General features: G+C 36.9%; 1 protein-coding gene across 6 annotated transcripts in view; it reads right to left on the bottom strand.

The window, feature by feature from the left end:
- CFAP70 (cilia and flagella associated protein 70) overlaps positions 1–21,847 on the bottom strand; it is a 103,866-nt gene extending 82,019 nt beyond the window's left edge. For 5 of the 6 annotated variants that reach the window (XM_053207505.1, XM_053207508.1, XM_053207506.1 and 2 more), the window contains exons 1-3: positions 20,275–21,847; positions 18,578–18,680; positions 17,402–17,588 (exon numbers count right to left, since the gene is read on the bottom strand). In XM_053207505.1, coding sequence (XP_053063480.1) covers positions 17,402–17,588; positions 18,578–18,640 — 250 coding nt within the window. In that variant the 5' untranslated portion in view covers positions 18,641–18,680; positions 20,275–21,847. The other variant, XM_053207504.1, reaches the window with a different exon arrangement.
- Between the last annotated feature and the right edge of the window lie 76 nt (positions 21,848–21,923).

Below are 21,923 nucleotides of genomic sequence, written 5' to 3' on the forward strand. Positions count from 1 at the left end.
GATCATAACCTGAGCTGAAATCAAGAACTGGACGCTCAACTGACTGAACCCCCCAAGTGCCCCAAACACATTTACACTTTTGTGCAACCATCACCACTCTCCATCTCCATAACTCTTCTCATCTTCTAAAATTGGAACTCTATATCTATTAATTATTCCCATTCTCCCCCTCCTACTGGACAGAGGATCCTTCCTATCCCTATGTATTTGATTACTCTAGGTACCTCATACAGCATTGGTCTTTTTGTGACTGGCTTCTTTCAGTTAGCAAAATGTCCTCAAATTTCATCCATTTTGTAGCATATGTCAGACTTTCTTTCCTTTTTAAGGCTGAATAATATTCAATTGTATACATGTCACATTTTGCTTATCCATTCTGTCAATAGACATGTAGATTCCTTACACATTTTACCTTTTGTGAATAATGCTGCTATGAACATCAGTGTACAAATATTTCTTTGAGACCCTGCTTTCAAATCTTTTGGATATATTCTCAGAGGTAAAATTGCTGGATCATATGATAATTATATTTTAATTTTTTGAGGAACTAGCAGTTTCCACAGTGACTGTTCTATTTTACATTCCCACCAAATACAGATTCCAATTTGTCCACATCCTTGTCAACACTTGTTTTCTGTTTGTTTGTTTTTTTATAGAAACCATCCTAATATGTAAGAGGTGATATCTCATTGTAGTTTTGGTTTGCATTTCTATAATGATTAGTGATGTTGCACATTTTTCATGTGGTCATTACCCATTTGTAGATCTTTGGAGAAAGTTCTATTCAAGTCCTTTGTCCATTTTTGAATCAGGTTGGTTTTTGTTGTTATATTCTGAATATTAATTTCTTATCAGATACATGATTTGTAAATATTTTTCTCCCATTCTGTGGGCTGCCTTTTTACTCTGTAGGTAGTGTCTTTTAAGGCACAAGATATTTAAATTTTCATAAAGTCCAATTTCTTCCTTCCTTCTTTTCTTTTGTTCTTTCTTTCTTTCTCTTTCTTTCTTTCTTCCATCTGTCTTTCTGTCTTTCTCTTTTTTTCTTTTGTTACCTGTGCCTTTAGTATCCTATCCAATAAATCATTACCAAATCTAACATCATGAAGCTTTGTCCTTTATATTCTTCGAAGCGTTTTATTGTTTCAAGTCTTGCATTTAGGTTCTTTATCCATCCTGAATTAATTTTACATATAGTGTTAGGTCCAACTTCTTTCTTCTGTATGTGGATATCTAGTTTTCCTAGCACCTGTTGTTGAAAAGACTGCCTTTTCCTTATTAAATGGTCTTGGCACCCTTGTCAAAAATCATTTGACCATATGTGTGAGGGTTTATTTCTGGGCTCTCTATTCTATTCCATTGTTCTATATGTCTCTCTTTCTGCCAACATACTTTTTTGATTACTCTAGTTTTGTAGTAAGTTTTGAAAACAGTGAATAAGAGACCTCAAACTTTGCTCTTTTTCAAGATTGTTTGGCTATTTGGGGTGTCTTGGAATACATATGAATTCTAGGTTGGGTTTTTCTATTTCTGCAAAAACAAAAATTGGTATTTTGATAGTGATAGAATTGAATCTGTAGATCACTTTGGGTAGTATTGGCATTTTAACAATATTAACTTTTCCAATTTATGAATATGGGATGTGTTTCAATTCATTTGTGTCATCTTTAATTTCTTTCAGCAAAGTTTTGTAGTTTTCATTATACAAGTCTTTTCATCTTCTTGGTTAAGTTTTTTTTTTCTTTTTTCTTTTCAAAAAAATTTTTTAATGTTTATGTATTTCTGAGACAGAGAGAGACAGAGCATGAGCGGGGAAGGGGCAGAGAGAGAGGGAGACACAGAATCAGAAGCAGGCTCCAGGCTCCGAGCTGTCAGCACAAATCCTGATGCAGGGCTTGAACTCACAAACCATGAGATCATGACCTGAGCTGAAGTCGGTCGCTCAACCGACTGAGCCACCCAGACACCTCACTTCTTGGTTAAGTTAATTCTTAGATATTTTATTCCTTTTGATGGAATTCATTTATAACTCACTTTTCATGTTGCTCATTGTTAGTATATAGAAATGCAACTGCTATTTGTATGCTGAATTTGTATCCTGGTGCTTTACCAAAGTCATTTTTTCCAACAATTGTGTGTGTGTATGTGTGTGTGTGTGTGATCTTTGTTTTCTACATGTATGATCATATAATCTGCAACAGAGATCATTTTACTTGTTCTTTTCCAATTAGGATGCCTTTTATTTCTTTTTTCTTGCCTAATTGCTCTGGCTAGAACTTTTATTATTATTTTGAAAAGAAGTGGTGAAAGCAGGAATCTTTGCTTTGTACTTGATCTTAGAGGAAATGCTTTCAGTCTTTCACCATTAAGTATAATGTTCACTGAGAAATTTTTATATATGGCTTTTATCATTTTGAGGTAGTTTCGCTCTATTTCTACTTTGCTAAATGTTTATTTCATGAAAGTTCTTGAATTTTGTCAAATGCTTTTTCTGTATCAAGTGAGATGATTATGTGGGTTTTTTCTTCCTTCTGTTGATTTGATTTATTATATTGACAGAGTTGTATGTTGAGCCATCTTGCATTCCAAGAAAAAGTACCACTTGGTCATAGTGTATAATCCTTTTAATATGCTGCACAATTTGGTTTGCTAGTATTTTGTTGAGCATTTGTGCATCAATATTCATAAGAGACATTGGTTTGTAGTTTTCTTATAGCAACCTTGTCTGGCTTTAGTGTCAGGATTATGCTGGCCTCACTGAATGAGTTAGGACATGTTCCCTCCTCTTCAATTTTTTTGGGAAGTTTCAGTAGTATTGGTATTAGTTCTTAAAGTATTTGATAGAATTCACCAGTGAAGCCATCAGGCCCAGAACTTTCCTTTGTTGGGAGATTTTTTTTTTTTATCACTGATTTACTCTCTCCTCATTAGTTATAGTTCTATTGAGATTTTCTTTCTTTGTGATTTAGTCTGGTAGTTTTGCATCCCTGTGAATTTTTTCATTTCATCTAGATTGTCTAATTTGTTGGTGAACAATTTTTCATAGTACCCTCTTATATTTCTAATTTGTTATAATTGGTAGTAAGAGCCCCATTTTAATTTCTAACTTTAGTTATATGCATCTTCTCTCTTTTTTCTTAGTCCATCTAGCTAAAAGTTTGTGAATTTCATTGATTTTTTTAAAAACGACTTTTGGTTTCACTGATTTTCATTGTTTTCTTATTCTGTATTTTGCTTACCTCTCCTTTTGTTTTTATTATTTCCTTTCTTCTGTGAGTTTTGGAATTTTGTTCTTCTTTTTCTAGTTCCTTAAGTTGTATAGTTATATTGTTGATTTGAGATATTCCTTGTTTTTTAAATTTATTTACTTACTTTTAATTCCAGTACAATTAATGTACAGTGTTATATTAGTGTCAGATGTACAATATAGTGGTACAGGGGCACCTAGGTGGCTCAGTCAATTAAGCATCTGCCTCCTGATTTCGGCTTTGGTCATGATTTCAGGGTCATGAGATTGAGCCCTGCTGTGAACACAGAGCCTGCTTGGGATTCTCTCTCTCCCTCTCCCTCTGTCTCACTCTCCACCCCCCCCAAATGAACAAATATTTAACAAAACAAAACAAAACACCAATATAGTGGTACAAGAATTCTATATATTACTCAGTGCTCATCATGATAAGTGTACTCTTAATCCCCTTCACCTATTTCACCCATCACCCCACCCACCTCCCTCTGGTAACCACTAGTTTGTTTGGGTTAAAAGTCTGTTTTTTGGTTTGTCTCTTTTTTTGTTTCTTTGTTTTGTTTCTTAAATTCCACATGAGTGAGGTCATATAGTACTTGTATTTCTCTGACTTATTTCACTTAGCATTATATCCTCTAGATCCATCTATGTTGTTGCAAATGGCAAAATTTCATTCTTTTTTATGGCTGAGTAATATTCCATTGTATATATTTATCACATCTTATTTTTCCGTTCATCTATCAATGGTCACTTGGGTTACTTCCATATTTTGGCTATTATAAATAATGCTGCAATAAACATAGGGGTGCATATACCTTTTTGAATTAGTGTTTTCATATTCTTTGGGTAAATGCCCAATAGTGGAATTACTGGATCATATACTAATTCTATTTTTAATTTTTTGAGGAATCTCCATACTGTTTTCCACAGTGGCTGCACCAATATGTATTCCCACTAACAGTGCATGCGAGTTTCTTCTACACATCCTCACCAACCCTGTTGTTTCTTGTGATTTTTTTTTTCATTTAAATGGGCTATACTTTCATGTTTCTTTATACACCTTATTTTGTTGTTGTTGTTGTTGAACATTGATATCTGAATCTAATAATGGGATAACTCTGGAAATTAGATTCTCCCCCTTCCCAGGGTATACTGGTTTTTTTTGTTATTGTTTTTGTTTATTTTTGTCATTGTTGTAGGCTGTCTCTGTGCTGAAGGTCAGGCTGAGGTGTAAAATTAAGGTCTTTTCAGGTCTTTTCTGAGCCTTTCCCTGGACATGCATGGTCACATTCAACTTTTCCCCTTATTTACAGTTGTTTTTTTGTTTTTTTTTAAATTTTTTTTCAACATTTTTTATTTATTTTTGGGACAGAGAGAGACAGAGCATGAACGGGGGAGGGGCAGAGAGAGAGGGAGACACAGAATCGGAAACAGGCTCCAGGCTCCGAGCCCTCAGCCCAGAGCCTGACGCGGGGCTCGAACTCACGGACCGCGAGATCGTGACCTGGCTGAAGTCGGACGCTTAACCGACTGCGCCACCCAGGCACCCCTTACAGTTGTTTTTAAGTGCCCTAGGAAAGAGGGGAAAAGGATACTGCCCTTTAAATCTCCGGTAGTTTCTTCAACCAGAGAGGAAGGGCCTTACAACAGTGTAATGGAGAGAGGAGGCTCTTTATCTGCACCTCTGTGATCAGAAGCAACAATCAGCAAACAGAGCACAGATCCACTATATTTGAAGGACATGGTCCTTTTAGCTCACCCTGGCTCCAGCAAGCTACTAGAGTAACACATACATGACTCCCTGACACAAGCCTAGAGGGATGGGGGATGAGTAGCTGCTACTGTGTTAAGATCTGAAATTAACCAAACTTAATCTTAATTTGCAATCCAAATCTTCTCCTGGAAGTTGCAAGCCTTCCATAGACTCCAGAGTTTCAAAACAGTTATATCAGATAAAATGTGGCAGTGCAAGTGTTGTCCTGAGGAGGAGACAGATTCCTGGTGCTTCTTACTCTCCTGTCTTCCCAGAATCTTCAAAAGTATTCTTTGTATAATTTTCAAAAATATACTCTATCTGTAGTAAAGCCCCATTTTCTTCCTAACACTGTATTCTTGGGTTTGTTTTGTTTTGGCTCACTCATGCCAGAAGTTTGTCTAGTTTGTTAGTCTTTTAAATAAGCAGGCAGATTTTTTTTTTTTTTTGTAGCTCCTTTCTCATGCTTATTTTTCAATTTATTAATTTTTGTTCTTAATTCTGTCTTTTTATATTCTTTGGGGTTCTCTGTTATTTAAGTAGCTTCTTAAGTATTTAATTCATTTACTTCAATCTTTTTTATGTTCATTAAGAGAACCATTTTATTAAAGATAGACCTTAACACATACCATAATTAAACAATTTTTTAACCTTTTGGGCATGTGTGCATTTTTTAATACACTCAAAGCTTCAAAAATGAAATGGTCAAAGCCCTCTTTCATCTTCTAGGAGACTTATACACTGTTAACAAACTCCCACTAGCAAGAGGAAACTTTCTTTTATACAGCTTAACTCTAGATGAATTGGATAGAAGAGGTTCTCTGCATGAAGTAATCTCAAGAAGAATCTGAGGGGAAGATGACAGACACTATACTGCAAAGGGTACTCATGGTCTCCAGAAAGAATTTTTTTTTCTGTTTTCACAGCTACCTTCACAGTTTCAGTCTAATTTGTGGGGTCTGTGCAGAGGACTCATTAATTGGTGTCCTTTCTTTCACTCTTGAGCAGACAGTAATGCTTTATCCAGTGGTGTTGAGTTTCATGACTTTTCTTACTACCAAAGATGCTTATTCCCCTTTAAGAATAGAATATATCAAATTAAACTTTTTATTCTGAGATAATTTCAGATTCACATGTAATTGTGCTAAATAATAAAGAAAGCTATCTTGTACTCATTTTTCCCAGTGGTAACATCTTGCATAATTACAGTAAAATCTCACAACCAGGAAATTGACATTGATACCGTCAAGATACAGATCATTTCATCACTAGAAGGATCATGGTTATTCTTTTAACCCATGTTACCCTTTTAGAGTCACCTCCACCATCCTCCTTCTTAACACCAGACAACCACTAATCTGTTCTCCATTTCTATGCTTTGTCATTTCAAAAGTCTTCTATAAATGTAATTATGCAGTATATACCTTTTAAGATTGGCCTCATCATTCAGCACAGTTCTCTGGAGAACCACTGAGATTGTTTCGTGTACCAGTAGTTTGTTCGTAGTATTTCATGGTTTGGCTGTACATTTATTTAACCCATGGAAGGACATCTGGGTTGTTTCCAGTTTTTGTCTATAAAGCTGTATAAACTATATAGTGGTTTTTGAGTGAATATAGTCTTCATTTTTCTGGGATAAAGGCCCAGGAGTGCCATTTCTGGATCACATGGTGCTTTGCGTTTTTTATTTTTAACGAGATTGCCACACTGCTTTCTAGACTGACATCTGACATTCCCACCAGAAGTTGTAACATTTGACATTTCCAGAAGGAATGTATCAATGATCCAGGTTTTTTGCAACCTTGTTGGAATTTGGTGTTTTCACTATTTTTAATTTAGCCATTCTGATATGTGGGTAATGATAGGTGTGTGGTGTTATCTCATTGTGGTTTTGATTTGCACTTCTCTAAAGGCCAATGATGTTGAACACTTTTCCATATCTTTATATGCCATCTGTGTATTTTCTTTGGTAAAATGTCTCTTCATGTCTTTTGCCTATTTTCTAACTGTATTGTTTGAAGTATTTTTTACAGTTAAGTTTTGAAAGTTTTTTATATATTTTAGATACTATTGCTTTGTCAGATTGTGATTTGCAAATATTTTCTCTCACTATGTAGCTGGTCTTTTCATCCTCTTAACAGGGTTTTTCATACAGCAAGAGTTTTTAATTTTGATTAAGTCCAATTCGTCAATTTTCTTTTATGGCTTACGCTTTTTGTGTTCAAAGCTCTTTACCCAACTTTAGATTCCTGAAGATTTTCTCATTTTTTCCTTAATGTTTTGTAGTTTCACATTTTACATTTAAATCTGTGATCCATTTTGAGTTAATTTTTGTATAAGTTATGAGATTATTATGTATAAGATATGACTAAATTTTTGTATAAGATATGTATAAAGTTCTCTTTTTTTGCCTGCAGATATTCAATTGCTCTAACATCATTTGTTGAAAAGGCTACCTCTCCCACAATAAATTTATTTTTTACTTTTATAAAAAATCATTAGGCAGTGGTGCCTGACTGGTTTTGTCTGTGGAGCGTGAAACTCTTGATCTCAGGGTTGTATGAGCCCCACATTGGATATTAAGAATGTAAAGTTCTTATTGGATGTAAAGATTACTTAAAAACAAAATCTTATAAAAAATCATTAGGCACATTTGGATGGGTCTATTTCTGGGTTCTCTATTCCATTCCATTGATCTATGTGTCTATCCTTCCACCAACACCACACAATTTTAACTAATGTAGCTATATAATACATCTTGAAATTAACCATATTGATTCTTCCCATTTTATTCCTTTCCAAAATTATTTTAGCTTTTCTAGTTCATTTGCATTTCTATATACATTTTAGAATAGTCTTGGGGCACCTGGGTGGCTCAGTTGGTTAAGTGTCTAATTCTTGGCTTTGGCTCAGGTCATGATCTCACAGTTTGTGAGTTTGAGCCCTGCACTGTCAGTGAAGAGGCTGCTTGGGCTTCTCTCTCTCTCTCTCTCTCTCTCTCTCTCTCTCTCTCTTTTTTTGCCCCAAGATAAATAAATAAATAATCTTAAAAAAATAGAATAGTCTTGTCCATATCTACAAAAAAATCTTTCTGGGATTTTGATAAGAATTACATTCAATCTTTGTATCAATCTGGGGAGAAATGATATCTTAACTATGTTGAATCTCCCAGTCCATGAATACAGAATGTCTCTCCATGTACAAAGACTTTTAAAACTTTCATTCAACAGTGTATAGTTTTCAGCACATAAGTGATAAAAAAAGTTTTGTTAAATATACACTATTTCATTTAAAAAATCACTTGTAAATGATGTATTGTATTTTTAATATCAATGTCCGTGTATCTATCACTAGTATATAGAAGTATAATTGATTTTGTACATTTACCTTCCATCCTATGATCTCACTTTTTCTTTCTATAAGTTTTGCATATTCCTTGATATTTTCTACAATCGTGTCATCTGCAAATAGGGGCAGATTTATTTCTTCTGTTCAGATCTATATGCCTTTTATTTCCTTTTCTTACTTTATTGCACTTTCTAGAACTTCCAGCTCTATGTTTATAAGAGTGGCAAGAGAAGACCTCATTCATTTGTTCTCAACCTTAGGGGTACAGCATTCCATCTTTCACCATTAAGTATGTTAGCATTTATCAGGGTGCAGTTCCCTCTATTTGTATTTTTCTGAGTTTCTATCATGAATTGGTGTTAAATTTTGTCAAATACTTTTGTTGTTTTGTTGTCATGCTTTTTCTTCTTTTGACTATGAACATAGTAGAATACATTGATTAATTTTCAAATACTGGAATCAATCCCATTTCATGATGATGTATAATTCTTTTTATGTATTACTGAATTCTATTTGCTAGTATTTTGTTATGACTTTTGTGTCTATATTCATGACAAACATTGGCCTTAAGTTTTCTATTTTTGTACTGTCTTTGACTGGTTTAGGTATCAGTGTAACACTAGTGCCATAAGATGAATTGAAGTATTTCCTCCTCTTTCATTTTCTGGAAGATTGTGTAGAATTAGCGTTAGTTATTATTTTAACTTTTGGTAGAATTCTTCAATGAAACTATCTGGAGAGAGTTTCAACTATCTTTGAAATCCTGGAGATTTCAAATTATGAATTCAATTTCCTTGATAGTTACAGGGCAACTTTATTTATAGGATGAATTGTGGTTTGTGTCTTTCAAAAAACTGGTCCATTTTATTGTCAATTTTATGTATGTAGAGTTGCTCATAATATCCATTATTCTTTTAATATCTGTACCATCTGTGATGTTATCCCATTTCATTTCTAATATTGATAATATGCGGTGCCTCTTCTCTTCCCCCACCACCGGCCTCTGGTCAGTCTTACTAGAGGTTTGTCAGTTTTGCTGTTTCCAAATAACCAGCTATGTTACTTGTTTCACTGATTGTTTTCCCTTTTGTTTCTGTTTTTCATTTCATTACTTTATACTTTTATCTTTATTATTTTCTTCCTTCTGTTTGATTTGGGTTATTTTTGCTCTTCTTTTCCTAAATCCTTAAGGTGGCATTTAGGATTACTGATTTGAGGCTTTTCCTCTTTTTTAACGTATGCATTTAGTGTGATAAATTTTCTTGGCAGTGCTTTAGCTATGTCCCACAAACTTTGTTACCTTGTGTTTTTATTTCCGTTCAGTTCAATGTATTTTTTTGTATGTCCCTTGAGACTTCCTCTTTGACCCATGGATTATTTTGAAGTGTGTCTTGGGGTGCCTGGGTGGCTCAGTCAGTTAAGCGGCTGACTTTGGCTCAGGTCATGATCTCACAGTTCGTGGGTTCGAGCCCCACATTGGGCTCTGGACAGCTCAGAGCTCAGAGCCTGGAGCCGGCTTTAGATTCTGTGTCTCCCTCTCTCTCTGCCCCACCCCTGCTCACACTCTCTCTCTCTCTCTCAAAAATAAATAAAACATTAAAGAAAAAAATGTGTGTCTTTTTGTTTTCAAGTGTTTGGAGTGTTTCCTGTTCTGTATTATTGATTTCTAGCTTGATACTATTATTGTCACAGAACACATTATTTTAGTTCATTTAAATTTGTTGAGGTTAAGTTTATGACCCAGAATATGATTTTAGTATGTGGTCTTTGGGTTTTTGAAAATAATGTATATTCTGCTATTGTTGGGTGTTCAATAAATATTGATTAGATCTTGTAGGCAGATGGTGCTGTTGAGTTTTCCTATATACCTGTTGATTTTCTTTCTTTTTTTTTTTTAATATTTATTTATTTTTGAAGGAGAAAGAGACAGACTGCAAGTGGGGGAGGGGCAAAGAGAAAGAGAGAGAGACACAGAATCTGAACAGGCTCCAGGCTCTGAGCTGTCAGCACAGAGCCCAACACGGGTCTCAAACCCATGAACCGTGAGATCATGACCTGAGCCAAAGTCAGATGCTTAACCAACTGGGCCACCCAGGTGCCCCATACCTGTTGATTTTCTATCTTACCTGTTATTCTATAAATTGAGAGACAGGAATTTATGTCCCCAACTATAATTGAGTGAACATGTCTACTCCCCCTTTCAGTTTTATCAGTTTTTGCGTCACATATTTTGCAGCTCTGCTGTTTGGTGCATACACATTTAGGATTGCTAGGTCTTCTTGGTGGGTTGACTCTTTTATCATCATATAATGAACTTGTCTGTCTCTGGTTATTTACTTTGTTAAGTCCACTTTATATGATGCTAATATAATCACTTCCACTTTTTGATGAATATGTGCATAATACATCTTTCTCTATCCTTTTACGTCTTACCTGACTATATAGTTATATTTTGAGTTTCTTGTAGACAGTATATAGTTAGGTCATGTTTTTTTAAATCCACTCTGCAATCTGTCTCTTGATATGTTTAATGTAATTATTAATATATTAGGGCTTAAGTCTCCTAGGGGTTGCCTGTCCTCTCTTTTTCATTTGTTTTCTTTTTTCTGCTTTCCTATAGATTGCATGAACATTCTTTAGAATTCCATTTTATGTATAATACATTTAAGTGTATCTATCTGTATAGATTTTTTTAGTGGTTGCTCTAGGCAATACATTATACATACATTACTTCTTACTGATATCATCATTATATTCGTTTGAGTGAAGTATAGAAATCTTATCTCCCTTTCTGTCCCTTTGCCTTCCCTGTTTAAAACTACCTAAAATATTTTCTCAATATACCTTTAGAACTGCATCAGTATTATACTTTGTTTCAAGTGTCAAACACAATTTAAAAAACTCAAAGAGAAGGAAAGCTTACTTTATTTATCCAAATTTTTGCTTACCATATTATTTCTTCCTTCCTGGTGTTCCTAGGTTCTTTCTTTTATCACTTTCAGTTCTCTTTAGAGAACTTCCTTCAGTCATCTTTCATCTGAGGTCTTGATTTCCCCTTCATATCTTTTCTCTGGGTATTGGATTCTGGGTGACAATTCTTTTATCACTTTGAAAATATTATGCCATTCCTTTGGGGCCTCCATGGTTTCTGATGATAAATTGATGTCATTCTAATTGTTTTCCCCTGGTTTCAGATTTTGTTCTGTGTCTTTAGTTTTCAGAAGTTTAATTATGTTTCTTAATATGGATTTCTTTGGTTTTATCCTACTGGGAGTTTGATTAGCTTCTTGAATGTGTAGGTTTATGTCTCTCACAAATTTCGGGAATTTTCAAGTTTTACTTCTTTGAATACTTTTTCAGCCCCATCCTCTTTCTCCTCTCCTTCTGAGACTCTGATGACACTGTTAGATCTTTGTCATAGTCCCACAAGCTTCTGAGGCTCTGTTCATATCTTTTTTTTTTTAATGTTTATTTATTTTTGAGAGATAGAGACAGAGCACAAGTCGGGGAGGGGCAGAGAGAGAGAGGGTGACACAGAATCTCCAACAGGCTCCAGACTCTGAGCTGTCAGTACACAGCCTGACACAGGCCTCAAACTCGGGAACGCCAAGATCATGAAGGCTGAAGTCAGAGGCTTAACCGACTGAGCCACCCAGGCGCCCCTCTGTTCATATCTTTTTAGTCTAGTTCCTCTATATTAGTTTGGATATTTCTATTGTTCTATCTTCCAATTCATTGATTCTTTCCTCTGTCTCCTCCATTCTGCTGTTGAGCCCATTCATTGAGCTTTTCATAACACTCGTTGTATTTTTCTGATCTAAAATTTGTTTTTAAAGTGTATTTATTTTGAGAGAGAAAGCGCATGTGCATGAGCGGAGGAGGGTCAGAGAGAGAAGGAGAGAATCCCAAGCTGGTTTTGTGCTGTCAGCACAGAACCAGACATGGGGCTTGATCTCACAAACCATGAGATCATGACCTGAACTGAAGAGTTGGACACTCAACAAAATGAGCCACCCGGGCACCTCTGATCTAAAATTTCTATTAGGTTCTTCTTTATAACTTCTATTTCTTTCTAAGACCTTCTATTTCTCTGCTGAGTCCTTCTATTTTTTCATTGTTTGCAATCGCTCACTAAAACCATTTTTCTCATGGCTTTAAAAAAATTTTTTTAATGTTTATTTATTTTTGAGAGACAGAGACAGAGCATGAGCAGAAGAGGAACAGAGAGAGGGAGACACAGAATCAGAAGCAGGCTCCAGGCTCTGAGCTGTCAGCACAGGGCCCAACACGGGGCTCAAACTCATGAGCTGTGAGATCACGACCTGAGATTAAGTTGGACAATTAACCAACTGAGCCACCCAGGCACCCCAATCTCATGGCTTTTTAATTTATTTTTATTTTTATTTTTTTTTGACAGAAGGAATTTTCTTTTTTTTTTTATTTATTTATTTATTTATTTATTTTCAATATATGAAATTTATTGTCAAATTGGTTTCCATACAAACCCCAGTGCTCATCCCAAAAGATGTCCTCCTCAATACCCATCACCCACCCTCCGCTCCCTTCCACCGCCCATCAACCCTCAGTTTGTTCTCAGTTTTTAAGAGTCTCTTATGCTTTGGCTCTCTCCCACTCTAACCTCTTTTTTTTTTTTTTTTTCCTTTCCCTCCTCCATGGGTTTCTGTTCAGTTTCTCAGGATCCACATAAGAGTGAAAACATATGGTATCTGTCTTTCTCTGTATGGCTTATTTCACTTAGCATCACACTCTCCAGTTTCATCCACGTTGCTACAAAGGGCCATATTTCATTCTTTCTCATTGCCACGTAGTACTCCATTGTGTATATAAACCACAATTTCTTTATCCATTCATCAGTTGATGGACATTTAGGCTCTTTCCATAATTTGGCTATTGTTGAGAGTGCTGCTATACACATTGGGGTACAAGTGCCCCTATGCATCAGTACTCCTGTATCCCTTGGGTAAATTCCTAGCAGTGTTATTGCTGGGTCATAGGGTAGGTCTATTTTTAATTTTCTGAGGAACCTCCACACTGCTTTCCAGAGTGGCTGCACCAATTTGCATTCCCACCAACAGTGCAAGAGGGTTCCCGTTTCTCCACATCCTCGCCAGCATCTAGTCTCCTGATTTGTTCATTTTGGCCACTCTGACTGGCGTGAGGTGATATCTGAGTGTGGTTTTGATTTGTATTTCCCTGATAAGGAGCGACGTTGAGCATCTTTTCATGTGCCTGTTGGCCATCCGGATGTCTTCTTTAGAGAAGTGTCTATTCATGTTTTCTGCCCATTTCTTCACTGGGTTATTTGTTTTTTGGGTGTGGAGTTTGGTGAGCTCTTTATAGATTTTGGATACTAGCCCTTTGTCTGATATGTCATTTGCAAATATCTTTTCCCATTCCGTTGGTTGCCTTTTAGTTTTGTTGGTTGTTTCCTTTGCTGTGCAGATCTCATGGCTTTTTAAAATCTTAGTCTAATAATTCTAATATATCTGTCATTCTGTCATCTTGGTGTTAGCATCTACTGATTTTCTTTTTTAATTCGGTTTCCTTAGGTTCTTGGTATGATGGGTGATTTTCATGCAGTCTTGGACTTTTTGTATGTTATGAAACTCTGAACCTTAAATCATCTGTTTTAGCTGTTGTTGTTTACACTGCTCCAATAGAGGAAGGGGAGGGGCATTGCCCCATTATTGCCAAGTGGAGATAGAAGCATATCTCCACTCAGCCTCTATTGATACTTGAGGGGGACAGCTCCTCATTACTCTTGAGAAGGGGTGGGAGTTCTGGTTCCTTACTTCTTTTCCACTGATACCACAGTGGGTGTAGTCTCATTACGAAGACGAGATGGTGAATCTCGACCCTACACTAGGCCTCATACTACCACAGTGGGAAGTAAAATGGTTATTTGATACTTGTTAGATTGGGGCAGAAGTCTAGGCTCCCTGTGTGGTCTTCATTAAAAACCACATGGTGAGAGAGAGGTCATGGCTAGATAGCACAAAGGTCCTGGTTTCCTATTTCGTATGCTCTAAAACCACCAGCTGGAGCACCTAATTTCAGCTTTGTGAGAATCCAACTCTACATCCCCTACCCAGCTTGGGTGTGAGTGGGTCCACATTTTTTTGTGTGTAGTTAGTGTTTGGCTGGAGCAGCGAAGTTACTGTCTAAAAGTTTTGTGTCTTGCTAGGCTGCACTTTTCCTGGTCTTTTGATTAGAGAAAGCAGACTTCTGTTTTTTATTTGGTCTGCACTCATTCATTCATGTTTCTAGGCTGCTGGCTTCTTCAGCATGAAGTCTGGAATATATAAGGCAAAAAGAAAACCCAAGGAACTCACCACTGCGTCATACCTTATGTCTCAGGTTTCCTTCTTCTTTAAAAAAATTTTTTTTTAACATTTATTTATTTTTGAGAGAACAAGAGCAGGAGAGGGGCAGAGAGAGAGGGAGACACAGAATCCAAAGCAGGATCCAGGCTCTGAGCTGTCAGCACAGAGCCCAATGTGAGGCTCGAAACCACTAACCATGAGATCATGACCTGAGCTGAAGTCAGATGCTTAACTGACTGAACCACCTAGACGCCCCTCAAGTTTCCTTCTTCTCTCTTCATTGCAGAGTCTCTTATGTTTGTTTTACATATGAAGTCTAGGGTTTGCACCTGTCCTTGGTGAGAGGAATAGGGGAAAGTATATATACTCCACAGGTTCTGTTTTAAATCCTTACTGATTGCTAATGACTGCACTTGAAAGCATAAATTTATCTTAAGTATTACTTTAGCTGTATCCCACAAGTTTTTGATATTTTGTGTTTTACTGTTGATTGACTCTAAATGCTTTACAATTTTTCTTATGATTTCTCCTTTGTCCCATGAATTATACTTAACTACATCTTAAAATTTCCAAATGGATTCTTTTTTTCTGTTTTTGTTATAGATTTCTAATTTTGTTGACTGTTGTATTTTACTCAGAAAACAGTCTGTATGCCATTGATTCTTTGGTATATGGTAGGACTTGCTTTATTGCCCACTGTTTGGCCAGTTTTTATTGTATAAATGTTCCTTGTGTGTTTTAAGAAAACATGTTATTTAATGATTGGCATAATCCTATGATTACTACTTATTAGGAAAGACTTTTTTCATCTATCCAATGGCTAGACACATATGATGGGGAATGGACTTTTTTTTCTTTTTGAGAGTCTAGGCTGTGGTAAAGGGGGTAGTCTCAGTCTCAACTCCCAACTACTGCAGCCCAAGGTCTTTGTTTGTCTAAGAGCATTAAAACCCAAGCCCCTAGATTTTGCAGTACTGCCCTCTCCCCCAACACCACCACACACCAAGAGCAGCTGTTCAAGAGTTCCAGGTTCAGTTCCTGCTTTGCTTCTAGAACAAGGGCTTGCCCTTTCTTTCTCATGAGTTCAGTGACACATTTAAAACAATGTTCCAGTTCTGCTTTTCCCATTTAACATGACAAGGAGGGAGGCAGTTAGGAGACTTGACACTCCTCTTATTTGAGGTTGGGATTAACAGAGAAGCACAGAGCAAAGAAGAAAGAAGTAGAAGAAAGTGGTCAGAGAGCATGGATCAGATGGATGCCTCCATGGGTTAGGCAAAAGCTAGGAATCACTTTTCTAGAGCAATGCTTCCCAGGAGTCACCTGAGGCTTTTGTTCCTACATGCAGCTTCCTAGGCTCCTCTCCTGGCAATCATGAATTTAGTGTTCTAGGGTGGGACTCTGAAAACTATTTTCTTCCAGAGCCTCAGGTGACTCTTATGGAAAAAAAAAAAAAAGGTTTAGAAAGCAACGTTCTAGAGTACTGTATGATTCCCAGGTCTTCCTTCCCTAGGTCTGAGATCTTGGAATCTGTGGTTTTGGCAGGAACCATAGGAGATGTTGCCATTAAAAAAATAACTAAACAAAAGTTAAGAGTACAGGTAAAAAAAAAAAAAAAAAAAAAAAAAGCCAAGGGGCACCTGGGTGGCTCAGTCGGTTAAGTGACCAACTTCGGCTCAGGTCATGATCTCACAGTTCATGGGTTCAAGTCCCACATCAGGCTCTGTGCTGACAGCTCAGAGCCTGGAGTCTGCTTTGGATCCTGTGTCTGCGTCTCTCTCTGCCCCTCCCCTGCTCGTGCTCTGTTTCTCTCTGTCTCTCAAAAAATAAATAAATTAAAAAAAAAAAAAGCCATAAGACTAGTATACAGACATAAGTACAAAGCAGTCAGAGATAATACTGTGTACTCAGAACCTGTAAAAATGTGGATACAGAAATCATATATTCATTAATTCATTCAACAAACACTTTTTGAGCCCAGTTATGTCCTTTTATGTCTAGGAGCTAGAAATTCTGAAATAAATAAGATACAAACCTGAATTTCAAAAAAAGTGTACAGAAGTACTGTATACAGAAGTACAGACAAGATTGCCAGGTAAAATACAAGATCCCCAATTATTTTTAAGTTTATTTATTTGAGAGAGAGCTCATGCACAAGTGGAGGAGGGACAGAGAGAGAGGGGGAGAGAATCCCAATTAGGCTTCTTGCTGTCAGCATGAAGCCCAACATGGGGCTCAAGATCACGAACCATGAGATCATGGCCTGTGCTGAAATCAAGAGTTGGACGCTTAACCCATTGAGCTGTCCAGGTGCTCCACAAGCTGCCCAATTAAATTTGAATTTCAGATAACCAATGGATAATTTTTTAATGTAAGTATGTCCCAAATTTTGTTTTTCAGGGTTTTTTTTTTTTTTCTCCTAAATCTGTCAACCCTAAATATAGGAATATTTAGGAAAAGCTCTCAACCCAACTCCGGAGGCAAGGGCTGCAAAGTTCAGCCAAATGTCAAAAGGTCTTTGATACAAATTGATTAGAATTAGCAGGCCATGGAGATTGCTGCCAAAAGCAGCTAGGTTTCAAAGTATACCACATTATTCCTAGGTTAAGAAGATAAGGTGTGTTCATTTTCCCCCAAAACAACTACTAAATACCTCGGAATCTCCTTATAACATACTCACATAATTAACATTTTTAGTACCACAGGACTTACAGAACACAGGTTTGTGGGCGAGGTCATCCAAAGTAATTCCTCCTTCAGGATTGAACTCAAAGCTGCTAGTGAAGTTGTATTTTGCAGTTCCTTCTGGAGAAACCGTAACTTTTGCAGAGTCTCCCAGAACCACTTGACTGAATTCTGCACGAATAAAAGTAACTGGAGTATCTCCTTTAAAACCTTTCTGTTGACAGAAGGATACACTTTACAATTTTACTCAAATAGAGAATTTTCCTATACATCTGGAAACTCACTTTGACTTGACCTAAATAGCATTTTCTGTGTTTTCCTAACAAACTATACCACATATACAAAAAGGTTAGGTAGGTAGAAAGTCATTTAAAAAGTCTAGTTGTAACTAACTGCAAAATTCTATTTAAATGCCATTATGTTGGAGTTTTAAAAATAACTTTTCTTGTGTTTACATGATTATAAAAGTATATTGTGAAACATTTGAAAAAGTGAGAAAAGCACATGGAAAACAAATCACCTGTAATTTCACTCTAATATGTAAACACTATTAACATTTTAGAATATATTTTTAGTGCTTTCCAGTGAATATATATGCATGTATGTATGTAAATATATATACAAATATGTACACACATTTATACACACATCTTTTATACATCTTTTAAAACAAAGCAAAATATCATTCATTACATCCTGTTTTGCAATGAGCTTTTGACTTCATAATAGTGAATGAATATCTGCCATTTCATTATTTTGTAATTTTTATAGTTAATTCATATTGTAGTTTTTATTTAAATCCATCAAATGAAATTAATCACAAGAGAAACTCTGGAAGAATTCAGATATTTTTCAGGAGAAAAGACCTGCGGTCTATGAAAACAAAAATCACTTCTTGTGTCACCGGTAAAATTTAGCATTCAAGTTGCCAGGTATTTTACACACATAGTGATTTGACCTGCTGATTATATAGTCGAACAAAAAGGAAAACTGAGAAAGTAGTACCAGTGCAATGTTAAGTAAGACCAGCAGGTCAGGTGTTATAGGAGGGTGCAAAAGCATTTCTCCTGCTGCTGTTTCCAATACATCTTCCCCCAACCTGCAGGTAGATGTTTGACAGGGAAACTTGAACTCAAAGACAAATGTACTTTCAAGAAGAATGAATAAACTAAGGCCTTCTCAGATTTCCAAAGATAACATTACCAAGTCATATCCATCTGTCACAGTGATCTGCACAGGTCTGCCTGTTGATGACACCTGCTCCATATCAGCACTTGGGCAAAGTCCCTCTGGTCTTCTCTGGTCTCTGTAAATATAATGAATCCACCTTTCCCCTCCAGTACCATAGCTGTAGAAGTAGCCATATTATATCATAACCAATACTAGGGGATAACCTAGGAAAATGCTATAGTCCCATCAATGTTTTGTGCCCTTTTCAACCTTTGCAGCTAGACAGGCAGTATTTTACAGAGTTGTTCACAAGGAGGATTACATCAGTTAGCACTAAAATGATCCTTATATGTGTAACTAACCCATAAGCACAAATCATCACAAGACATAGAGGGTAGGAGTGCCATCTCCCTTACTCCCCGCTGCCCCCCACATCTTCCATAGTGTTCTTTGGTAGACTTTTTTTTTTTTTTTTGATGTGCAAAGTTCCCCTCAATGGTTCCTTAATCTCTCACTTTTACAAAACTATACTTTGAGCACAGGAAGGAAACAGCCATATGGAATAATGACTAGTCCATTAGCAAAAGTCCTGACATACGTCTTATTTAGTTAATGATATATTTAAATTATTTTACAACATTAAGGACACAATTTCAAAAATTAATTGGATATGTTTAAGAAAGATTTTCTGACTCAATTCAAAGTGGAACTTAAAGCAATTCAAATGTTTACTGAGGGCATACTATGCTGTGTCTAGGAGTGGTGGTACAAAAAAGGAGCTATCTAGTGTCCCCAGGCTATATAATTATTCCGCCTCTTCTCAGCTACTCCCTCAACCTTTAGTCATCTAAAACAGGTCACTTGTTTAACACCATGTCTTCAGGCTCAATCACAGCCTAAGTGACCCTGACAATTTTCTTATCAAGTTCACATTTGAAAATGACCTTTTACATCAGTTTTCTTCTTTCCTTTTTAATAGTATCACGGGAATTAGACCTTCACTAGCCTGATCTTGGACAAAAGCCTAATTTCTCTGAGCCTCAGTTTCACCTTCTGTAAAATATATAATTTAACTTCTGATGTTTTGTTGTGAATATCCACTAAAACTGCTTAACCTATGAAGCACCGCACAAGTGGTATTATTAATACGCACTGCTTTTCCTGAATGCTCAAATACTCCCTTACATACAAGGAATCTCTCTCGTATTCACAGTCTCTGAGTGCCCGGCACTATGCCTTGTCTTAGCGGCGTATTTACTGAATAATGAATGCAAGAAATCTGGCTAGTTACAAGTGATGGTCAGGGCAGTCAGTGAGGGTCGGGGAGGGGCGCTCCTGTTGCCCCCAGCAGACCTGCACTTCTTGCCATATCGCTCCCAAGAAAATGTAAGGTAACAGTCAAATCAGAAAAGGTTTGATGAAGGAAACCATGTGAAGGGGTGTGGTCTGGGGACACAGGCTTAGCGCCCGCTTACTGCCGGAGACCTCGGCGCAGAGCCAGAAAGGGGTCTAAGTCTGGATTCAGGTGGGAGGTCCGGGGTTAGCGGTAGCTCCTGCGCCTAGCAGGGTCGGTGGCATTTAAGTCTGTACCTGAGTGCACTGCGTTCGGATGCGGTCCCAGCGTTTCACTCTGGCTGTAGCTGAAGAGAAGCTGTAACGGGGTGTGGTCGCAGGTCCACGAAGGAGAGATCGGGGGGCAGAGGGTTTAGGAGGAGTTATAGCCGTCTTACCTGAGGCAGCCACAATTGCGTTACCCGCAACTATAGTAACTAACTACCTCTCGCGAGAACTTAGTTCTGGCATTCTTTACAAGTTTATCCCTAAGACTCGCGGTAATGGTTTCTGTGGGGGAAACAGCTGTCTGCGCCTGCGCTCCAGGAACTAGGCGCTTGAGTAGCAGTTTCTGTTGCCATGTTCGCGGTTGCAACTTTGCTTTAACTTAACTGCAACGTTTTCTAACTTTGGATTTTGTTTTCTCGACCTTTTCCTTTCAATATCCCTACATAAATAGTTGGAAAACCAAGAGGAAATTTACTTAAAGATAAAATAAAAGCCTTTATTACACGGCTTTGAAAACCGGTCATTTAAATCTTTCTCCATGAAAAATGCAGATGAGTTATTTTAAAAGTGAGCCTCTCACACACTGTTGGTGAGAGTGCAAAACAGTCCTACTTCTGGTGCTCAATACTTATACAATAAATAGACTAAGTATATAATACTAATCCAAAGTTTTAATACATTTGAAAACACCAAGAGTTTTGGAATAGTAAAATAGCAAGAACGTGGAAACAACCCAAGTGCCCGTCAGTGGATGAGTGGATGACCAAATTGATTATATAGTCACAAAATAGCATATTACAAAGCAGTCTAAATGAATTAACTGCAACTACACGTGGATGGGTCTTAGCAACATACATACTTTCAAATGTTGCAATATTAAGAGGCATTTTGAAGGGGCTCCCACTGGTTAAATTTGGGCGCCAAAATAAACAATAATGATTACAGTCCATTGAGTAAAATAGGGATACACAAGTTCACATGAATATAAATAAATGGAGAGAGCTCCTAACAGAATGCCAACCCAATAAGAAAGAGGAAATGATGGAAACAGAGAATTACCATTTGGCACACACTATATAAGTGGATGCTAAAGTTGGTGAGAGGAGGTTTGATGAGAAGAGAATATTGGCATGATTTTGGAATACCAATCAGTTACAAAGGGGAAACTGTGAAATGAAACCAACAATATCATGTGGTTGAGGTTAACATCACCAGGATTGGGAGGAGTCTACATTGCATGCCTCCTGATGAGACTCACTGGGAAAAAGAAAGCATCATTTTGTGCTATTCCTGCCATCAGAGAGACTCAGGTTTTAGGCCACCCTCTTGAAAGTACGTGCTGTACTCTTTAAAACTGTCAAAGACATGAAAGACTGGGAACTGTTCCAAAGGAGTCTGAAGATATATGCCAGCTACATGCAATATGTATTCCTGTATAGTATTTTGGACCAGAAAAGAGACATTGTTGTGACAGTGGGCAAAATTTGAATGGGCTTAATGGATTGGATGGTAGTGTACCAAAACTGATTCCCTGATATGGAAGTTTGTTTGCTTTTATATAGGACACTATTTAGAGGAAAATACACAACAGGGTGTTTAGGAGTGTTGGAACATCAAGTCTAGTTTGCTTTGTCCACCCTCAAAATGTCCAGAAAAGGACTAATAGTAAGGAATATATGCATATGCACATATACATGTAAACAAAGTGATCAATGAAGCAATAAGGTGTTAACTATATGAGAATCTGGGTGAAAGAGATGTGGAAATTCTTTGCTCTGTTTTGGCAACTTTTCTGTACATTTAAAATTATTTCAAAAAT

Source organism: Acinonyx jubatus, chromosome D2 (genome assembly GCF_027475565.1).
Source record: "Acinonyx jubatus isolate Ajub_Pintada_27869175 chromosome D2, VMU_Ajub_asm_v1.0, whole genome shotgun sequence".
Classification (NCBI taxonomy): Eukaryota; Metazoa; Chordata; class Mammalia; order Carnivora; family Felidae; genus Acinonyx; species Acinonyx jubatus.